Source organism: Rhincodon typus, chromosome 1 (assembly GCF_021869965.1).
Source record: "Rhincodon typus isolate 14 chromosome 1, sRhiTyp1.1, whole genome shotgun sequence".
Lineage (NCBI taxonomy): Eukaryota > Metazoa > Chordata > Chondrichthyes > Orectolobiformes > Rhincodontidae > Rhincodon > Rhincodon typus.
This window is the reverse complement of record NC_063332.1, coordinates 58,500,912-58,516,245: the sequence shown is the minus strand read 5'-3', so window position 1 is coordinate 58,516,245 and position 15,334 is coordinate 58,500,912. Positions and strand designations below refer to the sequence as shown.

Genomic DNA, 15,334 nt, shown 5'->3' with positions numbered 1-15,334 from the left:
CAATATATTTCCAAGTCAGGATGGTAACTGTTACCCTTGTCCTTGTAGGTAGAAGCAGTCGTGAGTTTGGAAGGTGCTGTCTAATTTTTGCAGCACCTTGTAGATAGTACACACTGTTGCTACTGAGCTTTGGTGGTGGAGATAGTGAGCACATTAGACAAAGGAGAACCAGTGGAAGTGATCTATTTGGATTTCCAGAAGATCTTTGACAAGGTGCCACACGGGAGGCTGCTAAATAAGATAATAGCCTGTGGTGCTTGGGACAAGGTATGGCCATGGAAAGAGGAGAGCTGACTGGCAGAAGGCAGACAGTAGAGATAAAAGGGTCTTTTTCAGGATGGCAGTTGGTGACCAGTAGAGACTGCAGAAGGACTTGGACTTGCTTGGCAAGTAGCAGATGGAATATAATGTGGCAAAGTGTGAGATTATACATTTTGGTAGGAAGAACAGAAGTGTAGATTATTTTCTAAATGAGGGAAGATTTCAGAAATCTGAAGCACAAAGGGACTGGGGAGTCCTATCTCTGGATTCTCTTAAGATTTACATGCAGGTTCAGTTGGTGGTTAGGAAGGCAAATGCAATGTGAGGAGGCGAGTGCATTCGGGTCTGGCAGGGTGTGGGGTTGTCGTATCGGTTCTGGCAGTTGTGGGGTCATGTCCAACAAGGGTGTTACGATCCCTTCCTGGGGGAGTGTTGGTGCTAAGGCATGGAGGGGGTTTAAGGGATCGTTGGGAGTTGTAGTTGGGAGTATTCAAGGTAAGTATGGGGTCAGTTGAATAGTTACTCAGGTGTTGGACTCTTTCTACAGCATTTTACCTTCCCCTGACTAAATACTTGGCTTAATTTTATTGGCATCCTCTGAAGTCTCCAATTTAAATGGAGATTTTCAAGGAGTTCAAGGCATAGAATTGAATTTTCTGATAGCCCATTCCTTCATAATGTGCTGTAAGAGGGATTCTGCAGTGAATCCATGCTCATCTCCCATCCACTCTGTGGTAACTATTGCCTGTCAGAAAATTTGGACCACTATTTAAAAATTTAATATTTGTATGAATTTACAATGAAAATAGTTGAACTGAAGCAGATCTATCTATTTGTTAAGTTTCTTACCTGGTTCTGAAAAGTAATCTAACACTGCTCAAATGTACTCATAATATGAGTGAATTGTGCAAATTTTAAAGTTGAGTATGTTCTCGGTGTCACAATTGTGTAACTGTGTAAATATATTGTTTAAAAATTTATGGTTACCAAAAATCCACCAGTTTTGTCATTTCTGATCAGTGTTGAACCAGTATTCATGTCCTGTTTGTCCTCGGTCACATTTGGAAAAGTCATTACATCTGAAAGATCAAGCAGAACATCTGGTAAAACATTATATTTTGGCATTTTTTTTGTACAGTACAAATAACACTGCATTCACCACTACTAAAGAGACAGTTCATTTTGAGAGTCGAGACAAACACTATCTGTTTAGTCAATTAAATGGGAAGGTGAGCTTTTCGATTATAAAAGTCTTACCTCGCGTGACTCCATTTTTGGAGTAAGTGAGGTAATATATTTGGGCGGTTGCTTTACCCGAAACACTACCTAGGTAGTGTCTCCCACCCATCCTCCTCCTCTAACCAAAAAAAAAGGTTCTGAGCGCTGATTTGGTAAGGCTACTGGCATCTTTTTTTTAATTTGTCTGTTTGGGAATTCAGAACAGTGGGAATGGATGTTAGGGCAGTTGTACGCTCCTCCTGTAGAATGTGGGAGGTAAGGGTCACCACTAGTGTCCCCACTGACTTCATCTGCGGGAAGTGCACCCAACTCCAGCTCCTCGGAAACCGTGTTAGGGAACTGGAGCTGGAGCTGGATGAACTTCGGATCATTCGGGAGGCTGAGGGGGTAATTGAGAGGAGTTACGGGGAGGTAGTTACACCTCAGGTACAGGAAAAAAGTAGGTGGGTTACAGTCAGGGGACGGAAAGGGAACAGGCAGACAGTGCAGGGATCCCCTGTGGCCATTCCCCTCAAAAACAAGTATACCGTTTTGGATACTGTTGGGGGGGACGACTTACCAGGGGTAAGCCATGGGGTACAGGTCTCTGGCACAGACTCTGTCCCTGTTGCTCAGAAGGGAAGGGGGGAGAGGAGGAGCGCATTAGTCATTGGGGACTCCATAGTTAGGGGGACAGATAGGAGATTCTGTGGGAACGAGAGAGACTCGCGGTTGGTGTGTTGCCTCCCAGGTGCCAGGGTCCATGATGTCTCGGATCGTGTTTTCGGGATCCTTAAGGGGGAGGGGGAGCAGCCCCAAGTCATGGTCCACATAGGCACCAATGACATAGGTAGGAAAAGGGATGGGGACATAAGGCAGAAATTCAAGGAGCTAGGGTGGAACCTTAGAGCTAGAACAAACAGAGTTGTTATCTCTGGTTTGTTACCCGTGCCATGTGCTAGCGAGGCGAGGAATAGGGAGAGAGAGCAGTTGAACACGTGGCTACAGGGATGGTGCAGGAGGGAGGGATTCAGATACCTGGATAATTGGGGCTCATTCTGGGGTAGGTGGGACCTCTACAAACGGGATGGTCTACTCCTGAACCAGAGGGGTACCAATATCCTGGGGGGGAATTTTGCTAATGCTCTTTGGGAGGGTTTAAACTAATTCAGCAGGGGGTGGGAACCTGAAATGTAGCTCCAGTGTACAGGAGGTTGAGAGTAGTGAGGTCATAAATAAGGTTTCAATGTCGCAGGAGTGTATCGGCAGGCAGGAAGGTGGTTTGAAATGTGTCTACTTCAATGCCAGGAGCATCCGGAATAAGGTGGGTGAACTTGCAGCATGGGTTGGTACCTGGGACTTCGATGTTGTGGCCATTTCGGAGACATGGATAGAGCAGGGACAGGAATGGTTGTTGCAGGTTCCGGGGTTTAGATGTTTCAGTAAGATCAGGGAAGATGGTAAAAGAGGGAGAGGTGTGGCATTGTTAGTCAAGGACAGTATTACGGTGGCAGAAAGGACGTTTGATGACAACTCGTCTACTGAGGTAGTATGGGCTGAGGTTAGAACCAGGAAAGGAGAGGTCACCCTGTTGGGAGTTTTCTATAGGCCTCCAAAAAGTTCCAGAGATGTAAAGGAAAAGATTGCAAAGATGATTCTGGATAGGAGCGAAAGTAACAGGGTAGTTGTTATGGGGGACTTTAACTTTCCAAATATTGACTGGAAACGCTATAGTTCGAGTACTTCAGATGGGTCAGTTTTTGTCCAATGTGTGCAGGAGGGTTTCCTGACACAGTATGTAGCTAGGCCAACAAGAGGCGAGGCCACATTGGATTTGGTACTGGGTAATGAACCAGGCCAGGTGTTAGATTTGGAGGTAGGTGAGCACTTTGGTGATAGTGACCACAATTCGGTTACGTTTACTTTAGCAATGGAAAGGGATCGGTATATAACGCAGGGCAAGAGTTGTAGCTGGGGGAAAGGCAATTATGAGGCGATGAGGCAAGATTTAGGATGCATAGGATGGAGAAGGAAACTGCAGGGGCTGGGCACAATTGAAATGTGGAGCTTGTTCAAGGAACAGCTACTGCGTGTCCTTGAGAAGTATATACCTGTCAGGCAGGGAGGAAGTGGTCGAGCGAGGGAACCGTGGTTTACTAAAGAAGTTGAATCTCTTGTCGAGAGGAAGAAGGAGGCTTATGTAGAGATGAGGCGTGAAGGCTCAGTTAGGGCGCTTGAGAGTTACAAGTTAGCCCGGAAGGACCTAAAGAGAGAGCTAAGAAGAGCCAGGAGGGGACATGAGAAGTCTTTAGCAGGTAGGATCAAGGAAAACCCTAAAGCTTTCTAGAGGTATGTCAGGAATAAAAGAATGACTAGAGTAAGATTGGGGCCGGTCAAGGACAGTAGTGGGAAGTTGTGCGTGGAGTCCGAAGAGATAGGAGAGGTGCTAAATGAATATTTTTTGTCAGTATTCACGCAGGAAAAAGACAATGTAGTCGAGGAGAATACTGAGATACAGTCTATTAGACTAGACGGGATTGAGGTTCATAAGGAGGAGGTGTTAGCAATTCTGGAAGGTGTGAAAATAGATAAGTCCCCTGGGCCAGATGGGATTTATCCTAGGATTCTCTGGGAAGCTAGAGAGGAGATTGCAAAGCCTTTGGCTTTGATCTTTATGTCGTCATTGTCTTCAGGAATAGTGCCAGAAGACTGGAGACTAGCAAATGTTGTCCCCTTGTTCAAGAAGGGGTTTAGAGACAACCCTGGTAATTATAGACCAGTGAGCCTTACTTCGGTTGTGGGTAAAGTGTTGGAAAGGATTATAAGAGATAGGATTTATAATCATCCAGAAAGGAATAATTTGATTAGGGATAGTCAACACGGTTTTGTGAAGGGTAGGTCGTGCCTCACAAACCTTATTGAGTTCTTTGAGAAGGTGACCAAACAGGTGGATGAGGGTAAAGCGGTTGATGTGGTGTATTTGGATTTCAGTAAAGCGTTTGATAAGGTTCCCCATGGTAGGCTATTGCAGAAAATACGGAGGCATGGGATTGAGGGTGATTTAGTGGTTTGGATCAGAAATTGGCTAGCTGTAAGAAGACAGAGAGTGGTGGTTGATGGGAATGTTCATCCTGGAGTTCAGTTACTAGTGGTGTACCTCAAGGATCTGTTTTGGGGCCACTGCTGTTTGTCATTTTTATAAATGACCTGGATGAGGGCGTAGAAGGATGTGTTAGTAAATTTGCGGATGACACCAAAGTCGGTGGAGTTGTGGATAGTGTGGAAGGATGTTGCAGGTTACAGAGGGACATAGATAAGCTGCAGAGCTGGGCTGAGAGGTGGCAAATGGAGTTTAATGCGGAAAAGTGTGAGGTGATTCACTTTGGAAGGAGTAACAGGAATACAGAGTACTGGGCTAATGGTAAGATTCTTGGTAGTGTGGATGAGCAGAGAGATCTCAGTGTCCATGTGCATAGATCACTGAAAGTTGCCACCCAGTTTGATAGGGTTGTTAAGAAGGCGTACGGTGTGTTAGGTTTTATTGGTAGAGGGATTGAGTTTCAGAGCCATGAGGTCATGTTGCAGCTGTACAAAACTCTGGTGTGGCTGCACTTGGAGTATTGCATAGAGTTCTGGTCACCGCATTATAGGAAGGATGTGGAAGCATTGGAAAGGGTGCAGAGGAGATTTACCAGGATGTTGCCTGGTATGGAGGGAAGGTCTTATGAGGAAAGGCTGAGGGACTTGAGGCTGTTTTCGTTAGAGAGAAGAAGGTTAAGAGGTGACTTAATAGAGACATACAAGATGATCAGAGGATTAGATAGGGTGGACAGTGGAAGCCTTTTTCCTCGGATGGTGATGGCTAGCACGAGGGGACATAGCTTTAAGTTGAGGGGTGATAGATATAGGACAGATGTCAGAGGTAGGTTCTTTACTCAGAGAGTAGTAAGAGCGTGGAATGCCCTGCCTGCAAAAGTAGTAGACTCGCCAACTTTAAGGGCATTTAAATGGTCATTGGATAAACATATGGATGATAATGGAATAGTTTAGGTTAGATGGGCTTCAGATTGGTTTCAGAGGTCGGCGCAACATCGAGGGCCGAAGGGCCTGTACTGCGCTGTAATGTTCTATGTTCTATGTTCTGTGGTGTTTGATATCAATAATTGCCCAGTGTAATGAATTAAATACCTTCAGCAAATATATATTTAACAATTAAACCTTATTGTGCAGTTTTTACTTAAGATTAACTTAAGAATCAAACTTCTATCTGGGTGTGGAGATGTGTTCAGAGCAAAAATGGCTTGGAGGAATCCAATTGCATTCCTGACCCCATGTTATTTCTGTCTGGACTTTTAATGGGTTGGAAATGCCTAGTATACAAATACACCCCCACTCCCACTGAGGTCAAGTTTGCCACTTTAAATGGGTAATAAAACTTGGATTTCCTCCTGCATACTATCTTTTTCTGGTGATGTGGGGTTTTGAAGGCACCTTTCCAGTCTAGATGGGAGTCCATAGGAGCTGGAAATTCAATCTCACAAAGAGGGTACCTGGAGATGATACTTCACTGCTGGCAAAGCACAGGGCTGCATGAAAAGTCATGCTGAACAGTGGCCTTGAATTTAGCTCCAGTTCCATTGAATGGGCAGCCGATCCGCATTTGTGAAATAGCCATGTTTACGTGAAACTCAAACAGCTTTCATGGTTATATTATCTGGAACTAGTCTAAAATTATTTAGATTTACTGAATTTAATTTCATAACTTGTTATGATGACTTTGAGCTTATAACCTTTGGGCTGCTGGTTCAATAACATGGACATGTAGATTACCACAAGATAGAGGTTAAATGAGGAATGCTTGTTCTTTACAGGACCAGAAGAGGTTTGTGAGAATAGGAAAATTAAATTAATTGTGGTGAGCATGAGGCATGAAACAATCTAATATAAGTTTGAAAAAAAAAATTCAGGGTCATCATATGTAGCCTGTGGTATAATTTAGTCCATCAAGAAAGTGGACAAGAGTTAGTGTTCATCTTGACATGAAATTTTCTCTTAACTCTTGACAAATTCTAGAATCTGAATGTTTCACACATCACTGCAGATAGCAGCAGCACAGTGAACAAATTTAACATGATCTGGGAGTTTAAAATATCCGATGCCAGGATTCCCACAGAGTGGAAATCAAGTGAGATACTTGCTAACGGTATAATACTAAGTACAGAATAAAAAGATGCCTGAAACTAACTAGATCAGATTCCAAAATTATGTGACACAAAACAGATGACTGATCAGGTAAGAAATGAAGCAATGAGGAAAAGCAACCTGTAGATATTCAACATGGTAGAATATGGGAGGTGTTTACTATGGTAAATTCAAGAAAATGCATAGTAATCAATGGGTACAAATAGAAACCTGGACAACAATAGCAACTGAATCCATGAATATCAATCAAATGGTAGCAATTATCACATATGAGGGTCATTCTGACTTTGTGTGATCATGCAAATGGATGAAGTTAATTCAGTAACTCTCAGCGCACATTTCTCCCAACGTAATATCAAGAAAGACATATCATCACTGGCTGAATTGATATGACTGCTTTTGTTTTATTGTGCTAAATCAAAATTATCTCCATGAAATCAAACCATAAAGGCTGTAACCAGTGAGGACTCAGGAAATATTCTCAATAACTGTCTCCTCCTAATGACTCCAGGAGGACACGCAAGATGTTTACCTGCCAAAGAGACATACTTTGTTGTCTCTAGAGCCTTGGGGTCATTTAGGTAGAGGAGGTGGGCAGCGTAACATTTACTTGAGAGCACAGTTTAACTGCAAGGTTAGCTGAGAGGTTGAGGAAATGGAAGCAAGTTGTGGGACCTCTTCATCAGCTTGGGCAAGCCCATAGAGAACTTCCTCAAGACCAGACGCATAAAAAAAACTAAGAACTTTCAACCCTGTCAGAAGCCAACAAGTGGCCTCCATGTTAAAATAAAAACAACAGACTATGGATACTAGAAATCTGAAACAAACAGAGAACTCTGGAGAAACTCAGTAGGCCTGGCAGCAGAGAAACAGAGCTAACATTTGGAGTCCAATATGACTGTCCTTCAGAAGTGATATTCAGAACCCTATTTCTCTGTCTGTAAATGCTGCTCGACCTGCTCTGTTTCTCCACCATTTTCTGCCTTTATTTCAGATTTCACGTTTTCTGTTTAAAGGTTATAGGCAATTGAAAGGGTGTCAGAGGATGTATGTTTGTGTATATTTGAAAGTTTTTTGGGACATAATACTATTCAGTGCCAAGTGTAGATATTGAGAAAAAAGTTTGAGACAGAAAAGGACAGTGGTTTAGACAACTTTCAATCCAACTTTGCTCTGATGCAGCATGAAAATCAGCTGGAGGTGGGAAGAATGTCTCACTATAGCTGTTAGATATATCACCAGTAGATTTGATATTTTACATGTTTATTATGGCGTCATACTTACCTCCCAAGTTGAGTTTCTCACAAGTTTCATTGTTGCCGTCGATAGGACATTTGTACACATCTCCTGTGCGATTTTCAGGAAAACCATTCCATGGTGACCCAATCAGCAACCTGTAAATGGGGAATACACTTGTGAGCATAAATCAAAGATGTCGGGCGATTAAATAAATAATGACACAATATTACTTCACACTCATCTGAATCAACAGCAGCAGAATTTAGCTTATTTACCCTGTCATGACTGATCATTAACCCATGCTGAGAAAGAACCCTGCTGTGCTGAAAGCTCTCTATAGATTGAATCTTGCCTCCTTTGGAAATAGTTATCTGTTGGGACAAATGTGGGACATGCCATTGATGATCTATGAGTAGCCCCTGTCTGAAAATGTTTCCCAAGATTGTCAATTAATTAGACATCTTTGGATTCCCTCTCCCATCAAATGAGTGGGTTCCTGGGTTCACAGGCCCAATAGAGGCACCGAGCAAAATTAACACAGATAATGTCCAAAGCTGATAGATTTCTAAGGGCAGAATCTATGTCTACAAACATAATGAAATATGAAGCAATCATAACACATCATCGTTGACATAGCTTCCAGCGAATATGCTCAAGAGCTAACCCTTTACAGTGTCAACCCACAGATCCAACATGAATATTTCTGATTTCCCTCTTGTTTCTGTCTCCAACACCACCTCTGTGGGTCTCATAAGATTGCACACTAGTACTGCAGCCAAATCAGGACTCTTCATTCACAATTCAAGTATAATGTTTAACACAGATATGAACGTATTTAAAATATCTTTTCTAGTGCCATGGTTATACTGCCATGTGGGATGTGCTTGACCTAACATCTTCACACAGGCACAAATGAATACACCATACATAGAACATAGAACATTACAGCGCAGTACAGGCCCTTCGGCCCTCAATGTTGCGCCGACCTCTGAAACCAATATGAAGCCCATCTAACCTAAACTATTCCATTATCATCCATATGTTTATCCAATGACCATTTAAATGGCCTTAAAGTTGGCGAGTCCACTACTTTTGCAGGCAGGGCATTCCACGCCCTTACTACTCTCTGAGTAAAGAACCTACCTCTGACATCTGTCCTATATCTATCACCCCTCAATTTAAAGCTATGTCCCCTCGTGCTAGCCACCACCATCCGAGGAAAAAGGCTTCCACTGTCCATCCTATCTAATCCTCTGATCATCTTGTATGTCTCTATTAAGTCACCTCTTACCCTTCTTCTCTCTAACGAAAACAGCCTCAAGTCCCTCAGCCTTTCCTCATAAGACCTTCCCTCCATACCAGGCAACATCCTGGTAAATCTCCCCTGCACCCTTTCCAATGCTTCCACATCCTTCCTATAATGCGGTGACCAGAACTGTACGCAATACTCCAAGTGCGGCCGCACCAGAGTTTTGTACAGCTGCAACATGACCTCATGGCTCTGAAACTCAATCCCTCTACCAATAAAACCTAACACACCGTACGCCTTCTTAACAACCCTATCAAACTGGGTGGCAACTTTCAGTGATCTATGCACATGGACACTGAGATCTCTCTGCTCATCCACACTACCAAGAATCTTACCATTAGCCCAGTACTCTGTATTCCTGTTACTCCTTCCAAAGTGAATCACCTCACACTTTTCCGCATTAAACTCCATTTGCCACCTCTCAGCCCAGCTCTGCAGCTTATCTATGTCCCTCTGTAACCTGCAACATCCTTCCACACTATCCACAACTCCACCGACTTTGGTGTCATCCGCAAATTTACTAACACATCCTTCTACGCCCTCATCCAGGTCATTTATAAAAATGACAAACAGCAGTGGCCCCAAAACAGATCCTTGAGGTACACCACTAGTAACTGAACTCCAGGATGAACATTCCCATCAACCACCACTCTCTGTCTTCTTACAGCTAGCCAATTTCTGATCCAAACCACTAAATCACCCTCAATCCCATGCCTCCGTATTTTCTGCAATAGCCTACCATGGGGAACCTTATCAAACGCTTTACTGAAATCCAAATACACCACATCAACCGCTTTACCCTCATCCACCTGTTTGGTCACCTTCTCAAAGAACTCAATAAGGTTTGTGAGGCACGACCTACCCTTCACAAAACCGTGTTGACTATCCCTAATCAAATTATTCCTTTCTGGATGATTATAAATCCTATCTCGTATAATCCTTTCCAACACTTTACCCACAACCGAAGTAAGGCTCACTGGTCTATAATTACCAGGGTTGTCTCTACTCCCCTTCTTGAACAAGGGGACAACATTTGCTAGTCTCCAGTCTTCTGGCACTATTCCTGTAGACCAATGCATACCTATGCAAATCCATAGACAAATGCAAGTGATTGATACACAGAAATGCTCACATGCAAACCCAAATACACAAAAGCACATGGGCACTCGCACCCACACACAAATGTGTGTACACACACACATACACTTAATTTATACCTTACTATTGAGGAGGAGACTCAAGATTAAACACACTTCCTTTACTATACAAGGCTGTGATTCTGAAATCCCTGGTTTTTTGCTGAACATATAGATGGAGCCACAATAACTTTAAGAATCAGTGCATTGAGCCACTAATAGGTAACAACTTTGGAAATGTCAACCATAGAAATTTGAAGTCATAAAATTCTTTTAGGGACATGTGGATTATAATCTGGAGTGCACTATTTTTGCCATCTTTAAATAGTGATCATTTATGCAAAAATAATGTAAATAAGAAAATAATAATAGCCTTCATAATTGGATTTCCTCATGCGACTTTCTGCCCACGAAAGCTGATAACTATGCTAAAGGTTGAAAATTTAAAAAAAATATTAGTTTCTTTCGAGGTTAGGTGAAATTACGATATCTCTTTAGTGGCATTTTTTCTTCATATCAGCATTGTGTTATCTCAGCTGCTATGAGAGAAAGCTGGAGCCAACCTCAAGCTGTTCACTCTCCATATTTCTTCAGGACCTGAATTATTTCATCAGGTGTTGACTTTTGAATGCCAGTGAGTTCCAATGGTCTACCTGAGACATTGACCTTACTGGCTTCCCAAAGCTTGCTTGTTCAGATGATGATGAGGTGAAGATGTCATTATGTGGAAAAACTTGCTGCCAGAATTTTAACCCTCTGCCCAACCTGTTCTCATTGGATTTGGCATCTAACATTGAACCTTATGAACTCCCTCTTTTCAGAGGATTAGGAGTTTCAAGAAAAAATGAATATTAAATTTCTAATCTTCAGAAGAACGAATCTTGTTGACATGAGAGAAGAAGAAAAAGAACTTACATTTATTTAGTGGCTTCATGAAAAATTCCAAGGTGTTTTTGCAGACTTTTCTTTAAAATGCTGCTCAAAATAAGGCTTGAATTTTTGCTGTCAATTTTTTTTCTAATTAGTTTCACGCAGATGCACTGTAATTTGTAAAAAGAAAGTGAATACGGAGTGCACTTCATGAGGTGATAGACTGGAAAACCCACTTAAGGGATTTATTCCAAATAGGAGTCTTCTACTTAACAGAAGTGGTCTGGCTGTATTATCAGATACAAGAAGGAAAATTGCAATAAGTACTTAATGGGCTTTAACATTGAACAAAAACAGGTTGACAACATTTGACAAATTGTCAGGAAACTATAGTCAATTCATTTGACATTATTTTGCTATAGATCATTTGGGCTCACTGTGGGCAGGATATGGTGATTTTGTTTCCTGTATTACGTATAGGAATATCATTATGTTTGAGGAGGATGTTTGCAGAGATGCTTTTAGTTTAAAGTCCTTAATCCCATGCAACTCCTACAAACATTACTGAAGTGGGGGCTGTGTATGATCTTGTATCAGACAGCTGCTCTGTAGATTCCACTACTATTTTGCCCCAGCCTTCACCTTGGCAATTGATCCATTGCCATTGGAGAACAGCTGAGCTCCATTGTTTCTTAAGAAGATGCTCCTGACAGGACTGGGATTGTGATAGCAGAGTTCAGCCACTCTCAGGAAGCTGTCAGTTTGCATAGAGCAGCTGTTTAATAAAAGCATTACTGTTTACAGTCAGTAAATTGCTACATAAGGTCTCCCATAATCTAAGGACCAGTCTTTATCTGCAAGTTCTTCACTCTAAAAATGATTTCCTTGTAGAAATTATTGCATATTAGAACATATCTCTACTGCATTGTGGAACTGGAGGAACACAGCAGGTCAGGGAGCATCAGAGGTGCAGGAGAGTCGATGTTTCGGGCCTAGACCCTGATGAATGGTCGGCTCTCCTGCTCCTCTGATCCTGCCTGACCTGCTGTGTTCCTCCAGCTGCACACTGTATTGACTCCACTCCAGCATCTGCAGTCCATGCTATCTCTCTACTGCATAACTCATTATCTCCACTTCAATTGCATCTGATCACAGCAACTGGATCGATTTGTCTTCTAAATTTTGCCGGATAATTTATTTAGTTATAAGCATGAAATATCATAAATTAGTGCTAAATAATACCATTTTAATAATCTAACACCTGTGATTCCAACAGTACACAAAAAATAAATTGGTAACAGTGTAGCAGTGGTAACTATGTGCTTATGATTTGAACACTGAATTTACTGTGTGTGAATCCAGAGATGCATGTAACTAGCAAGTCACTGTAAAATGTGTTAAACAGGTATAAGTGACACACTCTAGAATTAATATGGCTACCTTCTCATCATTCTGCCTGTTCCTATAAACTGACCGTTCCTAAATTACAGAGCCTCATTTAAGGGTATGACCACATTTTCAGGAGAAACAGAAACAAACTAATTTTCTGGCATTTAATTTTCACTTCTGAGTGTTTACTTTTATAGTAGACCACCACAGTTGACCATCACAGTACTTCCTGTTTCTTTTAGTGTATTTTATGAGATAAGCATAAAAATTTCAACAGGTTGAGCCGGTTTTGTTTTGAAAGTGTAGTCCTACTAATCGCACACCTCCTGAATTAAGATTATTTAAACCAAAGTCCTCCACATGATGCAACTTGAATCCATGACCGATGCCCTGTTTAGAATTGAATGTCCGTTTCCCTGCAACGTAAAAAAATGAAAAGCAGACTTGATTATAGATTGCTGGGATCATGGATCTTCTGTGTTTAATCTGCACAAATGATAGTTGAATGTATTGAAACTTCAACTTTTGTACATAAAGATGGAAAATATATAGTTTAGGTTTGGTAATTTCCTTGGGTGGATTGGAAGAATGGGAGATGGGCATATTTTTGAATCTGACTTCTAAAAGCAGTTGAGTGTTTGCGGTTAAAGATGACAGACAGATCAACATTTGTTGGGCTGAGGTAAGGCAGAATTATTGAGGTGATTGTAAGAACTGGGGTCACCATGATCAATAATAAATTGCGGCTGAGGAACATGATGGGCTTGTACTAACGTATTTAACACTTAGGATCATTTAAATCAATCAACTACTGAAGTGTGTTCATTGCTCATCAATCTGAATCTATTAACCATGCCAATGCCAGAATGAGGATTTACATATGGTAAGATTGGAAAATACAGAATTTTATTTATTCATTCATCGGATTTGGGTGTTTCTAGCCGGGCCAGCATTTACTACCCATCCCTAGATGCCATGAAAAGGTGATGGTGAGCTGCCTTCTTGAATTGCAGCAGCACATTTTGTACAAGAATGCTTACATAATTTGCTATGGAGGGAGTTCCAGGATTTTGACTCAGTGATACTGAAGGAATGGCAACATATTTCCAAATTAGGATGGTGAATGTCATCATAAAATCATAGAATTACAGAATAATACAGTGTGGAACAGGATCTTCAGTCTATTGCGTCTGTACCACCAAAAATACATGACTAGTTGTACTAGTTCCACTTTCCCGCACTAGGCCCAAAGGCTTAGAGAAGAATTTATTGGTACTCCCATGTATCTGCTGGTCTTGTCCTTCCAAATGGTAGTGGTCATGGGTTTGGAAGGTGTTGCCCGAGGAGCCTTGGTGAATTTCCTCAGTGCATCATGGAGGTGACTCACACAGCTGCTACTGAATGTTGGTGGTTGAGGCAGTGAGTGTTTTTGGTTGTGTAACCAAGCAAGCTTTGACCTGGATGATGTCAAGCTTCTTGAGGTTTGCTGGAACTGTGCCTTCACACACCTAAAGAACAGCGCTTCTGCAATAGTTGCTTCATCACCTTTAAGTTCAATCCACTCCTGGTTTGGCTGCTGTTTTTGACGTTTGGTTTGTCTCTTTCCTGAGTCTGCTGGTATTTCTTGAATGGGAATGTGATTCCTGGTCAGTTAAGTGCTTTGCATATCTAAATAACTGTACATGCACATTTGCATGATAGTGTGGTGTTCAGGCTGGAATTCATTATGATATTAAGGTTCTGACCTAGGAAATTTAATCCTGCCCCGTGGTGTGGTCACAACATTCTCAAAGTATTGCATTTGTAGACATCACTGACAGAATAGTGTTCTGTGACCTATTTGCAGAAGGGCACATCAATGAACAACAGTCAACATGGTATATAGTTTTAAAAACTGAAAGAACAGTAGATATTGTAAATTAGGAACAAAAACAGAAGTTGCTGGAAAAAATTAACAGGTCTGGCAGCATCTGTGAAGAAAACATCAAAGTTAATGTTTCAGATTCAGAACTGAGGAAGGGTCATCGGACCCAAAACGTTAACTCTGATTGTTTCTTCACAGATGCTGCCAGACCTGCTGAGCTTTTCCAGCAACTTCTGTTTTTGTTCCTGGTGTTTAATTTTTGTTATTAAATGTTGATGTGATTCCTAGCTTTGTGTACTGGATGATGCCAGAGGAATCATTTGCTTGGAAAATGGCAGATATAGAAAGAGAGACATGTTTTTGTGTAGCACCTTTTATGACCTCAACAGGGCCCAAAGCGCTTCACAAACAGTGAAGCACTTTTGATAGGTTTTCATTGTTGCAATTTAGAAAGTGCAGCAGCCAATTTGCACATAGATAAATCCCCAAATCAATAATGAAATAAATCTTCAAGATCTTTATTATTTAAGGAATAAATTTTGGACAGGAGGTGTGAGTAAATTTTACAAATTGTAAATTAATACATGACTAGTTGGGAGGCATGGTGGCTCAGTGGTTAGCACTATTGCCTCATAGCACCAGGGACCTGGGTTTGATTCTACCCTCGCATGACTGTCTGTGTGGAGTTTGCACATTCTCCCTGTGTCAATGTGGGTTTCCTCCCAGTGCCCTGGTTTCCTCCCCTAGTCCAAAGATGTACAGGTTAGGTGGATTGGCCATGCTAAATTGTCCAGGGATGTGCAGGTTAGGTGGGCCAGTGATAATAAATGTGGAGTTATGGGAATA

General features: G+C 41.7%; 1 protein-coding gene across 1 annotated transcript in view; it reads right to left on the bottom strand.

The window, feature by feature from the left end:
• Positions 1–15,334, bottom strand: part of LOC109923322 (integrin alpha-2-like) — a 147,438-nt gene that overhangs the window by 65,378 nt on the left and 66,726 nt on the right. Inside the window, exons 3-4 of the mRNA XM_048602237.1 lie at positions 7,966–8,075; positions 1,249–1,340 (exon numbers count right to left, since the gene is read on the bottom strand). Of these exons, the coding sequence (XP_048458194.1) occupies positions 1,249–1,340; positions 7,966–8,075 (202 nt within the window). The remainder of the gene's footprint in view (positions 1–1,248; positions 1,341–7,965; positions 8,076–15,334) is intronic.